The 20519-nt window shown below is 40.8% G+C and overlaps 1 protein-coding gene across 8 annotated transcripts in view; it reads right to left on the bottom strand.

Annotated features, from left to right (window-relative positions):
• EHBP1 (EH domain binding protein 1) overlaps nt 1-20519 on the bottom strand; it is a 310727-nt gene that overhangs the window by 56277 nt on the left and 233931 nt on the right. For 6 of the 8 annotated variants that reach the window (XM_070429315.1, XM_070429313.1, XM_070429317.1 and 3 more), the window contains 2 exons: nt 12865-13012; nt 522-629 (listed from right to left, as the gene is read on the bottom strand). In XM_070429315.1, coding sequence (XP_070285416.1) covers nt 522-629; nt 12865-13012 — 256 coding nt within the window. The remainder of the gene's footprint in view (nt 1-521; nt 630-12864; nt 13013-20519) is intronic. The other 2 variants (XM_070429318.1, XM_070429319.1) reach the window with 1 other exon arrangement.

Genomic DNA, 20519 nt, shown 5'->3' with positions numbered 1-20519 from the left:
AAATATTTAGGCTAAGAAGGGAACCAATTATTGAATGCCTACAAATTATATCATATAACATAAAATACAAAAGTGAATCTCAGTCCTGGCTGGGTAGCTCAGTTGGTTACAGCATCATCCCAATACGCCAAGGTTGTGGGTTCAATCTCTGGTCAGGGCACGTACAAGAAGCAACCAACGAATGCATGGATGGGTGGACAATAAATTGATGTTTCTCTCTGTCTCTCTTTCTCTCAAATTAATCAATAAATCTTCTTTTTACATATAAAAAAGTGAATCTTAGTAAGAAGAGAACACAAGCTACAATTTGCTATTCCAATTTTATTGCTAATTTTAACTAAACCTAAAACAAAATAATTACAAAATTGATGGAAGGTGGATTTAGTGAAATGATTTGTGAAGACATAAGATGTAATAAAACTACAAAAAAATTATTATCACAATTAATGAGATAATAATAAAAATATAATGATAAAGTTTGCCATGCAGCAGGACACAAAATATTTATAATTTGAAATTACCGGGAATATCAAGGTCATTTTCTAAGTTAGTAAGTTCATCTCCATCTCCTACAACAAAGCCTTCAGGAATCTCCTCGTTAGTATCTATCTCAATATTATCATTTTCATCTGTAGGAACATGTAGCAATAATGTTAGTATATTGTATATTATTTGTTTTATATTGTTTGTCCAAAACACTAAAGAAGAAAAAAACAGTATTTTAATTAGTTATTCAAATTCAAGTCTGACACAGATCAGCAAGTTAAAAAATCAGTTTTAAGTCACTCTTTCACTACTGGATTAACATTTATATTTTAAATTCATATGTCAAAGATGAACTGTCACATCAAAGCAGATGCAAAGGTTTTGACAATTTGCCACACACTGTCTCTGAATCACTGAGCTCACTGAGTTGCTATATTTTAAAAAGTACTCTATTAGTGATCACTAATAATGGCATACAAAAATAAATTGGTTTGGTAACAAAGTCATCAAATAATATTTCTATGTTTCACATTTTTAGCATTGATTAGATATAAGTGGTAAAGACACATGTAATTCTTTAAAAATTTGTAGCTATATTTAAATCATTTGTATGAAGATGAATGCTTTGGTACTTTTAATGAAATACTCGAGGCCCGATGCACGAAATTGGTGCAAGAGTAGGCCTTCCTTCCCCGGCTGCCGGTACCAGCTTCCCTCTAGCACCCAGGACCCGGGCTTCCCTCGAAGACCCAGCTTCATCCGGAAGGTCGTCTGGTCTAATTAGTATATTATGCTTTTATTATTATAGATTATCATAAAAGCATTACAGATAAATTAAAAGACAAAATTAAGACTAGAATAGACAGTACCTTTATGCAAAAGAAAGTTCAGAAACAACACAATACATCTTGGAAGAATTAATACTGGAAAAAACTGTTATTATTCAAAATTAAATACATCAATAGTGTGGTGAAGGCCTGACATAGGGCAGGGGCTGGGAGGAGGGGAGCAAAGGTTGGGAAAATGGGGGACATCTGTAATACTGTCAAGAATAAAGTATATTACACACACACACACACACACACACACATACATACACACACACACACATATAGTTAAATACATAAAATAAGAAAGTCTTACATGATTTTTTTTACACAGTAAACTGTTTTAGATCACAATTTATTAATTGAGTCTTTTTTTACATTAAAGATTTCTATTATATGTTTTTTCCTTTCTAAGTCCTAGTAATAAAAATTGGTTAAGTAATTTTGATATTTATACATTTAAAAAGGCATAGCAATGATCTGATTTGCATATTAGGAGTAAAATTTAAATTCTGATACTGACAGGCAGTGTAACCTTTTGGAGAAATATCTGCCTAGCCCCAGGAGTTAAAGAATATCTCTACTACTCTACAGCTTATTTTTAATCGGGCAGCATTAATAATAGTTTTCATTTACTGAAGACTTCCCATGTACTGTATAAGCTGTTCAGAAGAACACAACAAAGAAGAAAAGATTGAGAAATGCCTCCAGGGAAAAACATTGCTAAATGTTTATAGGACCCTATGGCATTATATTTGGGTATATTATTTAAGTACAATCAACTATGCTTAGCACAACTATTTGATTACTTTCATAAAATTCAACATCTTCATCTTCATTATCCTCAAAGATTCTTCTCTAAAAAATTTTATAGTAAACATAAATGAATAAATATTTCTAAATGCTAAATAATTGTTCAGAACACTTCCTCTTATTACTGCGTCAGAAATAGTTTACTATCAATAGTTTTTAGAGTGGAGTACTTTGTTGTTGCCAACTAGTCTCTATTTATTATTACTGACCATAATTAATCTAGAAAGCATAAAATGCAACATTCATTCATTTATTTAAGAACTTCCACTATATACCACATCTGCAATTTATAACCCACTGCTGGATGTTGAGGAGATACCAAGTTGTATTCCATTCAGGTGACTACAATACTATGTAGGAGAGATAAGTGTTATGGAATAAAAATTAGGTGCAGAGCAAATTCTAAAGATGAAAAGATTATCCTTTGCCAATAGTAGTAGGAATTGTTTCATGTGAGCACTAACCTTTAAATTGGGTCTTAAGAAATGTACAGGACTTTAAAAACATAAAATATAGAAGAGGTAAGTTTTTTAAAATGAACACATCTTGAACTGTGTTTTATGCAACAACCAAAATCCCTGCTGGTGTGGATAATAAATGGTATGATTTGTATCTTTAAATAAAAAAAAGGTACAATTGAGAAAAGGGCACAAAGACAGCAGGAATGGATAGGTTATGTTCAAAGAATGGTGTATAAAACAATTAGAAATATAAGCACTGAGGCTTATGTCTTATAAAAATTAGAGTAGTGTCAATACTATTTCTATCATATCACTCTTGCTTACAATCTGATATGCCTTCTTATGTGAAGTAAAAAGTGGTCTAGAAACTGCATTTGGGTATATAATCCATGTGATAGCCTTCATGCAAAATGGCTGACCTACATGTTAGACTGGAGTACAGAAAGGCTAGAGGCAGAAAATCCAGGGTATGTCCTCCAGGCAAGCATTATGGAGAGCCTAACCTACAATACAAGAATTGGGAAGTGAGATGACATCATTTAGCGGAGGGATACTGAGGACAGGAAGGCTAAGGCACATGTCAATATTGACTCTCCAGTCTGAATGGCTAAAAAGATAGCATTACTATGAAAATAGTTAAATCTGGAAATGTGGTCAGATATGGGTACTTGCAGGTTCTGGAAATATGTAGAAAATCACACCACTTTTCATTACCTGCTTATAGAGTGCCGGGTTCCTGTTTGATGTTAAATAGATACCATTCATTCATTTTATTTCCCAGCTAAATGAAATCTCTGTCTACACTACCACTCACCAGTAATGCTGAGTGGGTTACTTAATATTTATATATGTACTAGAGGCCCAGTGCACAAAAATTTGTGCACCCGGGGAGGTCCCTCAGCCCGGCCTATGCCCTCTTGCAGTCTGGGACCCCTCGGAGGATGTCCACCTGCTGGATTAGGCCCACTCCCTGGGGGACTGGGCCCAAGCTGGCAGTCAGACATCCCTTTGGCAGCCCAGCAGCCCTCAGGGGATGTCCACTTGCCAGTGGGGAGCAGGCTTAAGCTGCAGTCGGACATGCTTAGCGCTGCTGAGGAGGCGGGAGAGGCTCCCACCACCACCACCGCTGTGCTGGCAGCCGTCAGCCTGGCTTGTGGCTGAGCAGAGCTCCCCCTGTGGGAGTGCACTGACCACCAGGGGGCAGCTCCTGCATTGAGCGTCTGCCCCCTGGTGGTCAGTGTGTGTCATAGTGACCAGTCATTCCCAGTCGTTCTGCTGTTAGGGTCAGTTTGCATATTACCCTTTTATTATATAGGATAGAGGCCTGGTGCACAGGTGGGGGCTGGCTGGTTTACCCTGAAAGGTGTCCCGGATCAGGGTGGGGGTCCTGCTTGGGTGCCTGGCCAGCCTGGGTGAGGGGCTGATCGCTGTTTGCAGGCTGGTCAAGCCCCCCCCCGCCCCAGTGGGAACCCTCACCCCATGGAGGTTTGGCCAGCCTGGGTGAGGGGCTGATGGCTGTTTTCAGACTGGCCACACCCTCTTTAGGGTTGGGGGTCCACTGGGGTGCCTGGCCAGTCTGGGTGAGGGGCTGAGAGCCGTTTACAGGCTGGCCAAGCCCCCTGGCAACGGAAGCTCCCAGCCTCTCCTTTTTTTCTTTTTCATTCTGGGATTTATTTACCTTCTATAATTGAAACTTTGTAGCCTTGAGAGGAGCTCAGAGCCAGCCAGGGCAGGCGGGAGGGAAGCCTCCTGCTCGCTCCAGCTCCGTGGCCACCGCTGGCTGAAAGCAGGTATCTGGGTTTTATTTATCTTCTGTAATTGAAACTTTGTTGCTTTGAGTGGAGCTTAGAGCCGCCGCGGCAGGCGGGAAGCTTGGCTCCCTCCATCATTGGGGCAACCAAGCCTCCTGCTTGCTCCAGCTCTGTGGCTGCCGGCCGCCATCTTGGTTGGGTTAATTTGCATATAGTCGCTCTGATTGGCTGGTGAGCATGGCTTAAGGTGTAGCGAAGGTAAGTCAATTTGCATGTTTGTCTTTTATTAGTGTAGATTGCTAACCTTAGATAAAAGGATTACTATTTGGGAGGGTAAAAGTAAAAATTGATTTCCTATAAAGCTCAGGTCTTCTTAAGAATGGATTTCCATGTTCTTTCCATTCACTGACTTCAATTTTATAATGACCACTTGAATTCTTTTCAACAGTAATGTTACACATTTCTTAACACCTGTGGAAATATTCTAAATGCATTTTAGCAGAATTAAAATGCACATGTATCTGTGTGTGTTTAAGACACTACATATTATATATATGTGTGTATATATACATATATATATATATATATATATATATATGATCTATCTATACTTACACATATATCTCTACCAATCTATATATATAAAAGGCTAATATGCAAAGTGTCCCCTCGGGAGTTCTACCCGGAGACTGGGAGTTCGATTGCTTGCCATGACATGTGCTGATCACCAGGGGGAGGCGCGGAATGAAGGAAGGCCCTGGCCGGTAGCCGGGGAAGGGAGGCCCTGGCTGGCAGCCGGCAGCTGGAAGGAATGCCTTTGCTGAAAGCTGGAAGGCCCCAATTTTGTGCAATGGGCCTCTAGTATTGATATGTTTATCTATCTATCTTTATGGCTAACCCCTGGAAACCCAAAATATGAGCATAGCAGAAAGTAAATTAGAGATTCATTACACAACAGAAGCTGATTTGCAACTATGACATGTATAATGTAGCAGGACAAGGTAAGAGGAGATTGGATATGCACCAGAATGAAATAATGCATTCCAGTTGACATTGCACAGCAATAAGGACAGTCTTCTAACACCTATTGTTTATAAATAAATTAAATGAAAAACTAGGAAATCTTATGATAGTAAAAAAAAGAATATTTGAACTTTTAAAAAAGATACTGAGTGTATCATTAAAAACATTAAAAAATTTCTCATTTCTATCATAATTTTTAAATTCTCCAGCCCCTATAAAATTCATAACTTTCAAAGAAATGAAAAATAAAAAACATAACACAAATATTAACAGAAGCTGAAAATAAAAATCACTGAAGTCTGATAAGATTTTATTTGGTTCAACAATTTTAGATAAATCTATTTGCCATAACTGAAATATGGATAATGCAGGCACATGAACATTTACATGGACAAAAATTAAAAAAAATGTTCTTTATTCATCTGAAATACAAAGTATATTACTTTACCTAAATCAAAGAGGCAAAAATGTCAGTTTAAAAGTTAAATGGCCCTAACCAGTTTGGCTCAGTGGATAGAGCATCGGCCTACAGACTAAAGGGTCCCAGGTTCAATTCTGGTCAAGGGCATGTATCTTGACTGGGGGCACATCCCCAGTAGGGGGTGTGCAGGAGGCAGCTGATTGATGTTTCTCTCTCATCGATATTTCTTTTTTTTTTTTTAAATATATTTTATTGATTTTTTATAGAAAGGAAGGGAGAGGGATAGAGAGTTAGAAACATTGATGAGAGAGAAACATCGACCAGCTGCCTCCTGCACACCCCCTACTGGGGATGTGCCCGCAACCAAAGTATGTGCCCTTGACCGGAATCGAACCTGGGACCCTTCAGTCCGAAGGCCGACGCTCTATCCACTAAGCCAAACCGGTTAGGGCTCATCGATATTTCTTACTCTCTATCCCTCTCCCTTCCTTTCTGTAAAATCAATAAAATATATTAAAGTAAGTTAATGAATTAATAAATAAATAAAAGTTAAATGACCCTAACCTAACACAAACCAAAGTGGTAAGCTACATTCATATAATAGGTATAAAGCATGTAAAATATATCACATATAATATACAATAAATATCTATATTATAAAAGGTCTGTGGCTGTAACGCCGTAATGACCAAACAACCAGTCACCAGGAGGCGCACAGAGCACCTCTCAGTCCAGCCCCTGGCCCCCGAGCCGCTCACCATGAGGGAGGGGTGGTGACGGAGCGGGACTGGGGACTGTTGAGCGGCGGTGGCTGGGGGAAGTTTCATGGAGCCATCATGGGGCGGGGGGAGTTTCACGGAGCAGTCGCGAGGCGGGGGGAGACTTGCAGAGCAGTCGCGGGGCAAGACTCGCGGAGCAGTCACGGGGCAGGCGGAGCCTCGCGGAGCAGTCGTGGGGTGGGGGGAGTTTTGCACAGCAGTGGCGGGGCGGCAGAGGCCATGCGACGAAGGCCAGGCTAGGCCTAGGGACCCTACTTGCGCACGATTTTTGTGCGCGGAGCCTCTAGTCTATCCTATCTAATAATAGACAAACAGGGTAATTGACCGTACCTTCACTATGCCTCCCATTGGCTAATCAGCGCGATATGCAAATTAACCACCAACAAAGATGGCGGTTAATTTGCATACGTAGGCTCCAAGCGGCGGAGCGAAGACTGAAGGTGAGCCGGAGCCGCAAAGACGGAAGACGGAAGGCGGCTCCGGCTGGGGCCGCGAAGAAAGAGGATGGAATGCAGCTCCGGCCGGGGCCGAGAAGACAGAGGACGGAAGGCGGCTCTGGCTGGAGCGAAGGCCTGGGTCCCGGGTGCCAGAGGAAAACCAATGCCGGCAGCCAGGAGAAGGGAAGGCCTATTGCACGAATCTCTTCGTGCAACAGGCCTCTAATCCTATCTAATAATAGAGAAACATGGTAATTAGCCGTACCTCTGCTACCCTTCCCATTGGCTAATCAGGGCGATATGCAAATTAACTGCCAGCCAAGATGGCGGCCGGCAGTCAGGCAGCTTGAAGCTAACAGGAGGCTTGCTTGCTTCAGTGACAGAGGAAGCCAATGTTCCCCGCCTGTGGCTGCCGGCCTCTGAGCTTGCAGTTTGAAACATTGTTACAAATATAGAAGCTAAAAAAAACCAGAAACCTGCTTTCAGTCAGCTGGGATCTCAGAGCTGGAGTTGAAACAGTGTTTCGATTATAGGAGCCAAACAAACCAGATACCTACTTTCAGCAGCCGAGGCCTGAGAGCTGGAGCCAAGCCTCAGAGCTAAAGCTGGCCCAGAATAAAAAAAAAAGAAAGAAAAAAAGGAACAGTTGGGAGCTTCAGTCACCCGCCAACCTGAAAACGGCCCTCAGCCCCTCACCCAGACTGGCCAGGCACCCCAGTGGGGACCCCCACCCTGAAGGGTGTGTGACCAGCTGCAAACAGCCATCATCCCCTCATCCAGGCTGGCCAGGCACCCCAGTGGGGACCCCCACCCTGATCCAGGACACCCTTCAGGGCAAACCAGCCGGCCCCCACCCATGCACCAGACCTCTATCCTATATAGTAAAAGGGTAATATGCCTCCTGGCACCGGGATCAGAGTGATAGGGGGCAGCACCCAAACCCCCTGATTGCCCTTCGGCTGTGTGTGTGACAGGGGGCGGGGCCACAACCTCCCTATCCACCCTGCTCTGTTCGTGACAGGGGAAGGCGCCCCGACCCCCTGATCAGCCCTGCTCTGTGCCTGATAGGGGGAGCTCCCCAACCCCCTGATCGCCCTGTGGCTCTGTGTGTGACAGGGTGCGGCACCCTAACCCCGTGATCGGCCCTGCTCTGTATGTGACAGGGTGCGGTGCCCCAACCCGCACCTCCCCCCGCCACGGGCCCTGCTGTGTGTGTGACGGGGTAGAGCCATAACCTCCCCATCGGCCCTGCCCTGAGTGTGACAGGGTGGGGCGCCCTAACCCCCTGATCCGCCCTGCTCTGTGTGTGACGGGGGCGGTGCCCCAACTCCCCTATCGGCCCTACTCTGTGAGTGACAGGGGGGAGCTCCTCAACCCCCTGATCGGCCCTGCTCTGTGCGTGACAGGGGGGAGCTCCCCAACCCCCTGATGGGCCCTGCTCTGTGCGTGACAGGGGAGAGCTCCCCACCCCCTGATCAACCCTGCTCTGTGCGTGACAGGGTACGGAGCCCCAACCCCCCTGATCAACCCTGCTCTGTGCGTGACAGGGTACGGAGCCCCAACCCCCCTGATTGGCCCTGCTCTGTGCGTGACAGGGGGTGGCGCCGCAACCTCCCCATCAACCCTGCCTTGAGTATAACAGGGGGCGGTGCCCCAACCCCCCAATCGGCCCTACCCTGAGCGTGACCGAGGGTGGCATCGCAACCTCCCGATCCACCCTGCTCTGTGCATGACAGGGGGCGGCGCCCCAATTCCCCAATCAGCCCTGCTCTGAGCCCGACCAGGGGCTGCACCTAGGGATTGGGCCTGCCCTCTGCCACCCGGGAGCAGGCCTAAGCCAGCAGGTCATTAACTCCTGAGGGGTCCCAGACTGCGAGAGGGCACAGGCCGGGCTGAGGGACCCCCCTCCCCCCACGAGTGCACAAATTTTTGTGCACCCGGCCTCTAGTATATATATAAAAGCCTAAGCGACCATTACGACCAGAACAACCGGTCGTTATGATGTGCACTGACCACCAGGAGGCAGATGCTCAACACAGGAGCTGCCCCTTGGTGGTCAGTGCACTCCCACAGTGGGAGCGCTGCTCAGCCAGAAGCCAGGCTCATGACTAGCAAGTGCAGCTGCAGCCTTTCCTGCCTCTGCAGCAGCGCTACTGAGTGGCGATGGTGGTGGTGGTGGTGGCGGCAGCGGCGGCGGCGGCGGCAGCGGCGGCAGCGGCGGTGGCGGCAGCAGGCGCAGTGGGGCTGGGGATGAGTGGCAGTGGAGCTGCGCCTGGCCCCGGCTGGGGCTCCTCCCCGGCCGCCTGCCGTTTCGGCACTGCTACCTTCTTTGGGGGGGTGGGGGGGATGTTGGGCTGCCGGGTTTCAGCCCAATCCCCGCAGGCCAAGGTCCCAGATTGCAAGAGGGCGCAGGCCAGGCTGAAGGACCCCACCCATGCACGAATCCGTGCACTGGGCCTCTAGTATGATATAATATCATAAAACAAGATAGACACCTCCAAATACCTATGGACTATTAACCAAAACTTAACATTTATTTGGCCAAAATAAAAACTTATTAACTCTCAAAGCAGAAATTCAGGCCATAGTCTCTGATCACAATACCACTAAACTAAAAATGAAAATACCCAACTTAGTCCCCAATCACCTGTACCTTGCCGAATAAGATCAATGCAATAAAATGAACCCACAAGTTTGTTACATAGAGTGAGAATTTTAAGATGAGGCTGTTATAGGTCTATAACTACAAAATGATGCAGAAATTGAAAAAACATGTAAATACCACAATAGCACCTGATCCTCTCATAAATCCTAAAAAATTGTCAAAAGGAGGAAAAGTAAAAGTTAGACTGTAGCTCCTTGGACAGGTATGATTCTGTTAATTGAAAAGTATTAGGCTATTTCTGCTTGCAATAGGATGCAAGTGGGTTGCTTGAATCCATGGCTATACATGACCTGAAATACCTTGCATATATTCTCTGTGGACACCATGAAGGTGAAGTCACCTCATCTTAAAAGTAAGTTTCCTTTCTTCAGAGCCTGGTTGCTCCTTGAGAACAGTGCAGGCAATGAGTCTGAGTAACAGTCAAGTTCCATCCCTTCCCCAGGCTCTGCTTTCACCTATTATCTCAGTTCTTGACTACTCCCTTTTTTACTCTGGACCACTGCTTCCAAAATCCTCCTATCCTACTCCTCCACCTGGGCTGGTGTCTACTTATTTCTCTCTCCTACTTCCATACTATTCCTTATTCAGACTTGATGATTCCCACTAGACACTGGAAGAGTGAACACTAATTTGTTAATTCTTTCCCCTGACTTATCAACTTCATAGCATCATTTCCCTTAGGAATTAGACTCTGTGAACCAAAGTGAATTTTAATTTCTATGGGTAAAATCCAGCTCACCACTTTTTTGGAGTAAATAGCAGGCATGCCCGTTTATTTATATACTGGAGGCCTGGTGCACAATATTTGTGCACAGGTAGGGTCCCTAGGCCTCGCTGGCGGTCAGGGCCAATAGGGGCCTTCCAGCTGCTGGCTGGGGCCTCCCTTCGTTCTGTGCCGCCCCCTGGTGGTCAGCACACGTCATAGCGAGAGATCGAACTCCCGGTCTCCTGATCAAACTCCTGAGGGGACACTTTGCATATTAGCCTTTTATATATATAGATTGTTCAAGGCTGCTTTCAGGCAATAAGGGCAGAGTTGGGTAGTTAAGACAGACACCATACGGCCTGCAAAGCCTAAAGTATTTACTCTGGCACTTTTCAGGAAGTTTGCCAAGTCCTGTCCTAGCACATCTATATAAATGGTTGAATTTCAAGCAGGAATTATATCCTTTCTTTTGTCCTAAAGGTCTCTTCCTCCAACTCTCAGCCCCAATAGCTTCAGCTTAGACCTTGAGGCCAGAGCAGTCCTAGTCTTGTGGAGATGGGCCAATATCTATCTACCCCTGAGGCCAGGGAATAGGCCTCATCCACTTGTTGTAGGTCAGCCTGATTAAGAGCCTACCATCTGATATGTGGCTGCTTCCAACATTAAAGGTATGGTGTGTCCAATGGGAGAAATGGACCCTGATCACTGTGGTCTTAGAGAACAGAGTCTGGGCTCCTCAGCAGGTTCTTATAAGTCACCTGCTCAGCCCTGTCCATCTTGATTTCACCTGGCTCTCCCTGTACTAGTCTATACTTCTTTGCTAGCTCTGCAGATCCAATCCTCACTTGTTCTTTATTTACTTTTTAGACTGTTAAATGATGACAAAATATGGCCCTCATGTTCTCGAGCTACTATATAGGAAAGATATCTATTTTGGCGGTTGTAACACTGATAAAGTCTCTTTACTTAGTTATGTCCTGACTTAGCTTAAACTTGGGTTGATTCTAGAGATGAAACAAATTACATAGCTGACCCATCCCACACCATCAATCAAAATATTTAATTCTTAGCTTTACCAGAGTATACAACTCATTTAGCAATGTTGGTTGCTCACTACCGAGGGAAAAAAATTAAAAGAGAGACTGGATGCTTGTATGCTATTATTACTGTTCTCCTACAGTCTCCGGTAGGTAGGGTTAGTAGCTTTAGGACAGTCTATCTGAAGGATCAAGAACATGAATTTTTTTCCTATCATACGAGGCAAAACATTTTCAGATACTTAGAACATCTGGAATTTTTCTAATATCAAAGAAACATCTTGTTATGATAATAAATGAAAGCAAATTATCATAGCATTATATAAATAAAGCTATGAGTAGTTACTGATGTTACTATAAAACTTTAGAAGAGAGTGTAGAAATTGCAATAAAACTTCTGAATGATAGGAGTTGAAAAGGTAAGATGAAGGATTTAACTAAGGTGCAAACATCTGAGAAGACCAGAGGGACAGATACACAGCTGTTTGGAAAAGCACCTTTCAAATTTAAGAGATGGAAGGGTATTTGCTATAGGCATCAGTTGGAATTCTCTAAAATAGTAAGCTTCTAATATAAGGAATCAATTAGGAATAACAGCAGTATGTTTCAGTTTACTTTGAAGAAACTTATAATTGACCCTAGAAATAGCTTACCTTTGTTTCAATCCTCTGAAGTCTTATTTGCGTCTTTACTTGCCTACTCTCTACAGTGATCTTAGCATTCTAAGACTAACTCAGGACAGGTACCTGACATGTTTTGGTAGATAAATAGGTTATAGATCTTTAAAATAAAATAAAAACCCACAGGCCTCTTAAATATACTCCACTTAAATAAAAATCTAAAAAGTTCCAAGTTAAAGATGCCCAAATTGAGCACTGAGGGGCAAATTAAAATTCTCTTTAATTATAGTATAAACAGTCCTTGTCCCAACATCAACAAGTTTAGACTAATTTTTGCAGATATTGGGAAAAAAATCTTAGGATAAGAAAACTAAGAAAAATGGATATGGGACTTATTAAATATTCTTAGATATCAGGCTAATGCCAGAACATTGTTAAAGCTACTTTTCTAAAGATCTGGTTTAAAGTGAAAATCCTTCATGCCAAAGCTCCCCATCTAACAAGTCTTGTGATCTAGATGTTGAGGACTTGATTGCATTTTACTCACTCCTAAAACAATTAATGAGGCATCATGGGGAACCACAAACCAATGTCTGAGTTTTCTCCTAAATCATATTCTAAGAAAATACTCCTTGGGTTGTTTAATATTAAGACAAAAAGTTGATCTGAAAAACAGCAACAATCACCTACTGATTTGTTATGCTTCCTTTAGATTTTTTATAACATATCAATAGGTTAGAAACTTTATGTATTTGATACATTTTGAAGTAAGAATAAAAAGTCCCAAAAGGTCTACTGTGGATTTCTGTAGAATATGATACAAGCTTCTTTAACTCACCTCCAGATGCCTTTGACCTTTCTTTCAACTTTTCCGTAGCCATTTCCCCATAGCTGGGAAGTTCTGACATCTTCACTCCAGATCGAGCTTCTGCTATTAGCTGACGAGCTCTCTCTCTCAGCTGCCGACGTCGCTCTTCATCTTGCTGCTAAGATATATTGAACAGTTGCCAACTCAGTAATTGACAGAAATGCAATTTCATTTTCAATCTGATCATCATGATAGTAACTGGTTTACAGCATGGTGCTTGGCCCACATTATAAATAGGATGCTCTATATCAGTTGGATGTCACACCATTTTTAAAAGACATCTTAGAATCAGATTTAAAAAAAAAAACATTTACAAAATTATTGTATTAAAATGTCTTGTTAAAAATTCAAACTAGCTTCTAAAGAATGTTTGGCAGTATATATTACTGAGGAAATAGCAGAGACGATTATTAATAAAATAATCAGGCTTATAAAGGAGTCATAATATTAAAAACAATTTCAATTAATACCTACCTTATTTTTAAGAATAGAATTTAACTTGTTATTTTCTAATAAAAGCATAGAGCACTGACTAAAATACAGCTTTGATGGCAAAAAAATGTTGCTATACCATGTTGATAATATATAGGAAATGGTATTTTTAGGGGACTGAAGTAGGAATGGGAATAGTACATTAATTACACAAGTTATTGCTCTTGGTAGTTTTAAAATCAGAACTGGGTAACTGATGTACGATCCCCATTCCTACTCTCTCTCCCCCCAGAAGCACACTGAAAAGAAAAAGTAAAGTCTAATGTGGTTTTTGATGTTTAAAATAACAAAAGACTACAGAGAATTAAATAACTAAAATAGTTTTTGCCTACTAAAAAGGATTATTATGAAACATACTTAACCAATGTGAAATTGCTTCATAAACTGGAAAGTATGTAAAATAAGGCATTATTATGACAAAACAAAGCCTGAAATTATCTGGCCTAACATATCTTTGCAATATTACCTTCCCTTAACATCTCCCAGCCTCCATTAAAGCTCACATATATTCATACAGAATTGCTTGTATCATGTAGTTTCATGGATGTGAATATGTCATTTCCTCTTCCCGGAATGTTCTTTTCTCATCTTATTTAACTCCTACTCATTCTTCAAGATTTAGTTTAAACCCACTAAACTTCTCCAGACTATCCTTCCCTCCTCCCCACTGGTGGAATAAAGTAGTGTGTGTGTGTGTGTGTGTGTGTGTGTGTGTGTGTGTATTACTTTTTAAAATAATACTTGTCAAGTTACATTATAAATCTGTATAAATGCTTCCTTCTCAGTAGAATTGGGCTACTTGAAGGCAGGAGCTATATCTGATTTATCTTTGTATCTATGGTCCTTAGTACATACCTTGGTACTTGCTATAGAAATTTGAAACATGAAAATTTATAATTCATCCTCTCAAAAGCTTGTAATATAAAGGGAAAGATAAAATAGCCACAATAAAGAGGTCTTACCAAAATGCAGCTAGAGTTCAGAAGAACATTTTGGCTGAGGAACAAACAGAAGGCATCATGGTACCATGGTTTGTGAGATGGGCCTGCAGAATGAGCAGGAATTGAAATGGGTACAGATGGGAGTTGGTAATTAAGTGAGTCAGTGTAGTAGAGACTAGGAGGTAGGAACAATACAAAGACATTGAGGCAGGAAAGTATTTTGGGAAGAGTACAGTCTAGTTTTCCTGAGCATAGGGCAAAAATAATGACAGAATGACAAGGCAAGAAAAATGAAGCTATCTAGATAGACTGTAAAAGCCCTGTCCAACAGGGTGAAGTACTTTATTTTTACTGTAATAAAACTGAGGGCCAACTAAGTGTTTGGTTTTGCGTGTGACCAATCAGAGGTATATTTGAGAAAGGTTAATCTGACAAAAGTGCATAAGATAGGTTGACATAAAGGGACTGAAAAGAGACTCGTTGGGAGGCTACTATAATAGTCCAAGGAACTTGTAATGAAATCTAGAATTAGGATGGGGACAATGAGAATGGAAATAGACAAATGTAAGATATATATTAGAGACAGAATTGATACCTGTACCAATTCTTGGTAACTAATTAGATAGGGAGGGAAGAAAAAAAGCTGACTCAGAAGTTTAGAATGGTGGCACTAGGAATTCAAATAGAAAAACCAAGAGGAACTATAAAAAAGGCAGGAGAGGAAGTTGGGGATAAGACAGACGGGTTGAGAGGCTAGCAGGCCATCTGAGTAAAGATGTTAGTACGCAGTTGGGAAGTGAAACTGAAGAAGCTCTCATGAAAAAGGGAGTAATCAACTAAAGTAAATGTTAGAAGTTAATAAATCTGAACATTAAAAAAGGGAAATTAAATTTGGCAAGTAATATTATTAGACGCTGGGATAGTCACCGGATTGGTGGAACCCAGCTGTCATGCTTTGAGAATCCCAAGTAACATGCAGGTGTGCTCCAGTCCACAGTCCCAAATAAGTTCTGCCTTGAGTTTTCTAGGTCGAAGTACCAGACATATGAAGGAAGAAGCCTTCACATGATCTCAGCCTTTAGCCATTTTAAGTCACTCCCGATGCTGAAGTCCTTTCAGCTGAGGCCATAGACAATATGGAACAGAGACCAAGCATCCCCACCATGCCCTGCCTGAAGTCCTGACTCACAGAATCTGTGAGCAAAAAACAATTGTTTACATCACTAAGTTTGGGGTAGTTAGTTACGCAGCACTACTAATCGGAACATATGCTTGATACCACACAGATTATTTTCTAGTTGCAAGGGGAAACCAGAACTAGATCAAGGATTAGGGACCAATAATATAATGGTCAGTTTTTGCATCAGTATTATTAGGTCAGCCATTTAATGTTTTTTGATGTGAAACATGAAGTGCACACCACCTAGAACAGTCTAGTCCAAATATTGGAAGTGAATCCATTAAGCCTTTACATATAATTTCCAGTTTATCATAAACAAGGGAGAGAGAAACATGATGACATAGCAAGGAAGCAGCCAAACAAATTCAGAAGGTAGGATATTCAAGACAACTGACCTGGTTATTTTAACAAGAGAGTTATGAAAACAAACACTAAAAAAAACCCAACTAAACAATCACCATCACCACCAACAAAAGAGATTAACCAGATATGATGTATAGTCCTGAGTTAGATACTGGTTTGGATAAACCAGCTATGAAGGACATTGTTGAAACAATTATAGAAATCTGAATATAATCAAAGTATTAAATAAGAAGAATGTAACTTGGCTAAAAAATAGTTTATATAGTAATTACTTCATTTTTTATCAAAATAAATACACATATAAATATATATATACACAAAAACACTTAGAAGTACATTCACAAAGCTGTTATGATAGACTATCTAGATGTGGAAATGTGATGTTTTTGTTTTCTTTCATTTGTCTTTATTTTTAAATTTTTATAGTAGATAGGTACTACTTTTATAATAGACTAGAGGCCTGATACACAAAATTCGTGCACCTGTGCAGTACCTAGGCCTGGCTGGCGATCGAAGCATGAGTGTCTGGCGTGGAAGGGCAGGTTCCAGCTGACCTCTGGGCTCTGGGCAGCACCTGGGCCCCAGGGTCTCCACGCCCCCACCCCCCTGCCTGATTCACCGAGCCAGGCGGTGGCCCCGTCCTCCGCCACCACTGCTGGTCACCATCTGTGGGCCGACTGGCGGGGTGATTGGGCCCCGCTTGCACCCGCCTTGGCCTGGTGCTGCCCGCTCACCCTCTCCACCATCCCGCTGTGGTCCCACTCTCTTTGGGGCCCATTGGGGCTGGCAGTGCCGCGTCGCCAACACCTGCCATGTTCCGCGCCGCCCCCTGGTGGTCAGCGCACGTCATAGTGAATGGTAGAACTCCTGGTTGAGGGGACAATTTGCATATTAGGCTTTTATTATATAGGATTTTTTTAAAAAAAAAAATCTTGGGGTAAGGAAGGAAAGATATGAGATGGTAGGTTTCCTAGGGTGGGTGGTATTTGTGGTGAGGGCAAAAGAAGACAAAATCTAAAATTCAAGGGAAATTTTCTTAGTATTTAGAGACAAGAGCTTATTTGTAGTTAGAGAATTAGTACACACCAGGCAAAGTGAGACTGACAATGCAAGAATAATATACAAAAATCCTCAGTACACTTTTAATATTTCTGAACTTGGAAAATATACTAGAATAAAAAGAAATACAGGCTTGATAATGGTGAGTTTGGTGACGGTTGCTGATATTTCTTGATCTTTTGTGGTAAGTCCTTTATATGCATGATCTTATTTAATTTTCACAACCACAATGAGAATACTTAGATTTAGAATTTCAAGATCACACAGCTAGAACTGATGTCAGAGCCAGGAGTCCAGCTCAGGTCTATTTGACTACAGAGCCAGCCCTTGCTCTGAATCACCAAACTATTTGATCCCCCAAATTATCAAATTACATGACCAACTGAGGAAAATTGAACTTTTACTAAACTTTTTCATCTTTCAAACTTAAGAAAAGTTAAGAGCACTAATAAAAACCATTATTGGATATGCCTCAGGCAACTAGATTTAAGTGAATTTCATGTGTGAATAATAACTTCTTGGCAGAGCTAGAATTTGGTGATTCAGACTAAGATGATGTGATCTTAGGTCATCTGAGTTAAAATGAAATAAATGATTCTACCTTTCTGAATATGAAATGGAAAACTAATTTCTTCTCACAAGCTGCCACCTTCCCCATGCCCAACCCTCCTCCTCCTCAACTCCCATCTGTAAAGATTTCTAAGAGTCGACCAAGAGTGCAACTTAAAGCAGACAATTATTAATAAAAACAACTCTAAATACTAATTAGGGACATTTCATCAATTTCCATGTAAACTGTTTGTTTGTACCTACTTACCCATCATTGTTCTCTATACAATAGAAAAAAATGCAAATGAACAAGTCAGAATGCGCCCTAATGGGACTTTCTGTTTATAACCATTAGCCCAGAGGTGTGCTGTAATTCAATTCTCAAGTAGTAAGATTTAGCCTCATTAACAGACTGCAAGGGCAGGTTACAACTCATAAAACCCTACAGTAAACAAAGTTTATGGACACAGCACAAAATCTTGAGCCTGATTGACAGAATTCTGGTTCCCTATCAGATTGCCTTGATTTACTTTTCTACTAATGTCCTGACACCACAGAGAAAATTCTGCTTGGGCCTAGAGCTCTCCAGTGGGATGGCATATTTGCATTGTTTGTTTTCTCACCCATTAACTTCCCTTAGGACAAAGAACCAACTGAGGAAATGGAAGTTAATTGTTAAGGTCAGAAGGAAAAGCTTGTAATCGCAGCAATTGATTATGCAACCAATTTTAATTTAATTGATAGTATTAATTTCCAGATTCATTATAAGTAAAACTATTTCATTTTAATTTTTATATATAAGCTTCATTAAAAGTCACTTTCTGCAGTAATATCTAAAGACTAGATAGTAACAAAATCTAATCATCTTTTACTCAAAAAAGACATATTGTTTATGTCAAAGGATAAAATGACCAGAGAGTAAGGACAATGATTATTTCATTATTTTTTAACAGCATTCAGCACAAACTGCTCCAAAATGTAGATAATGAATATTTCTGACAATGATGGTTTGCCTACCTACCCAAGCACAGAAATGAGTTACTGCTATCAGTTTTGACCATTCTGTACTTAAAAGAAGACAGTCATAGCTATAAATAAATCTGTTAACTATGCTGAAAAAAATAGATCTTTTCCCTGGGATACAAAGGTAACATCCAAGACTGTTATTAAAAAGAAAAGTATTGTTAAAAAATTCAACACATATGAAACTATGTATCTTTTATTTACCTGCCTTGTCTAAATACACTTAAATAAACTGAAGTAGTTAGGCTTCCGATTTCTAAGAATGGGTCTGATGACAATTACCTTTTTCTATATAGTATTATTTAGAGTTATGTGGGTAATCTAGATTTTGTAAGATGGAAGTACTCTTTGGAAGGTTTGAAGGAAGCTGTATTTTGGGGCCTCCCTCCCCACGACCACCTTTTTACAAATTATAACAAATTTCTGTAAATACTAGTTCCATGCCTGCAGTGTTTTCTGCACGTTGTCTCAATTACTACTCACAACTCTGTAAGGTTAACTACTATCTCTCTGATTTGACAGAAATTGCATCTCACTTAAATACACTGCCCAAGATCATACATCTTGTAAATGGCATACTAAGAAGTAAAATCAGTGTCTGATTTAAAACCACTGGTCCTATCTGTTATATAACTGGTGTACAGAAATTTTCTGAGACCCTACTGTTATTGTGATTTGAAAAAACACTTTTTTTTGCTTACTCTTAGGCTATACAAATCAGGTTAAATTCCCCCTTGTGCTACTGAGTGCTGAGAGGTGACGAGAAACTAACTTGCTTAAATTCATTTAAAACTTAAGTTCCCGACCTTAAATTATAAACCTTCAGAAATGTGCTAAATGTGGTACTTTTAAGCTTTACTATTCTCTTTGCTAACATCTTCAGGACAAGGCAAAGTCCTGTTAAGGTGCAAAGGACTTGCATTTAATACAATGCATTTAAAAATTTCAAAGTATACAAGCTAGATCAGAACTAAGCACTTTGGACATAAACTGAAAAGAATATTTAGCCCTTTAACAGTTATGTCTTCAAGTTACTATTTTCCTGATCGTTCCAAAATGGTCTACAATCTGCCATAGAAAGATGCACTAATAAAACTTGACAATTTAAGGACAAACTCTTCAAGAATAAGTAATGTAATTCCTTGTTTCCTTTCCATAAAAATGTATTGGTATGCAATTTTTATATTTCACAGTTCACCGACATCTAGGCAAGCTTTCTTCCACTGCTTCAATGGTGCTACTTTTAATTTTATCCTCCTTAGTCGTAGTAATTAAAGTGATCAGCAGTGGCATCCCAGCGGCTTTGACACAGTTACAACCCCCTAGCAGACTTTTGCTTTTAAGGGGAAGGGGAAGAAAAAGACTAGAGTTTCATTTCACAGAGAACAAGAAAATCAAGCTTCTCCGATCCTCAACTTCATTCAATTGTTCTTTCAGCAGCCTTTGGATCTTAAGAATCAAATGAAAATGGCTGCAATGGGGGGTCCTTTTTATACATGCCGCAAATGTCACCAACTGACATTACTTTAGCCAAAAAATGATGACATGGATTTGTGAAGGTGAATTAGAACATGAGAAACTGTCATTGTAGCTGCTGAGATCATTACCCACCCACGGGTGTGTTTTATAACATTAGATATTTTTATTCAGTCAGTTGAAAAGTATATATTGAAAAGTCTTTCTATTTAAGAAACATGCCTACACAGGTTTTTGTGAAATAAGCTTTAACAAAACCTTACAAATATATTATTTCAAATAATGTAGTTTATATCCTTACTCTTTGCAAATTTGTGTTTATAACAGAGCAAAGCACTCTATTTCTACCAACAAACGCATAATTCCATATCCTTTACCTCTCTTAATAACATCCTGTGCTTACTTGTGTTAACTTCAGTGTTTCATACAGTTTTAGTAATTGGACTTTTATTAATTGAGCTAAGTACATTTCAACTTATCTAAAAATGGGCTTTACTTAGTACTGCTAGTATTTCACAGGATTCTGTTCTCAAAATAGTTCA

The sequence above is a fragment of the Myotis yumanensis genome, unplaced genomic scaffold (assembly GCF_028538775.1).
Source record: "Myotis yumanensis isolate MYYU_CA2020_CCGP unplaced genomic scaffold, mMyoYum1.0.hap1 SCAF_11, whole genome shotgun sequence".
NCBI classification, from domain to species: domain Eukaryota; kingdom Metazoa; phylum Chordata; class Mammalia; order Chiroptera; family Vespertilionidae; genus Myotis; species Myotis yumanensis.
Note: the sequence above shows the minus strand (reverse complement) of the source record. Positions and strands in the feature narration are given on the sequence as shown.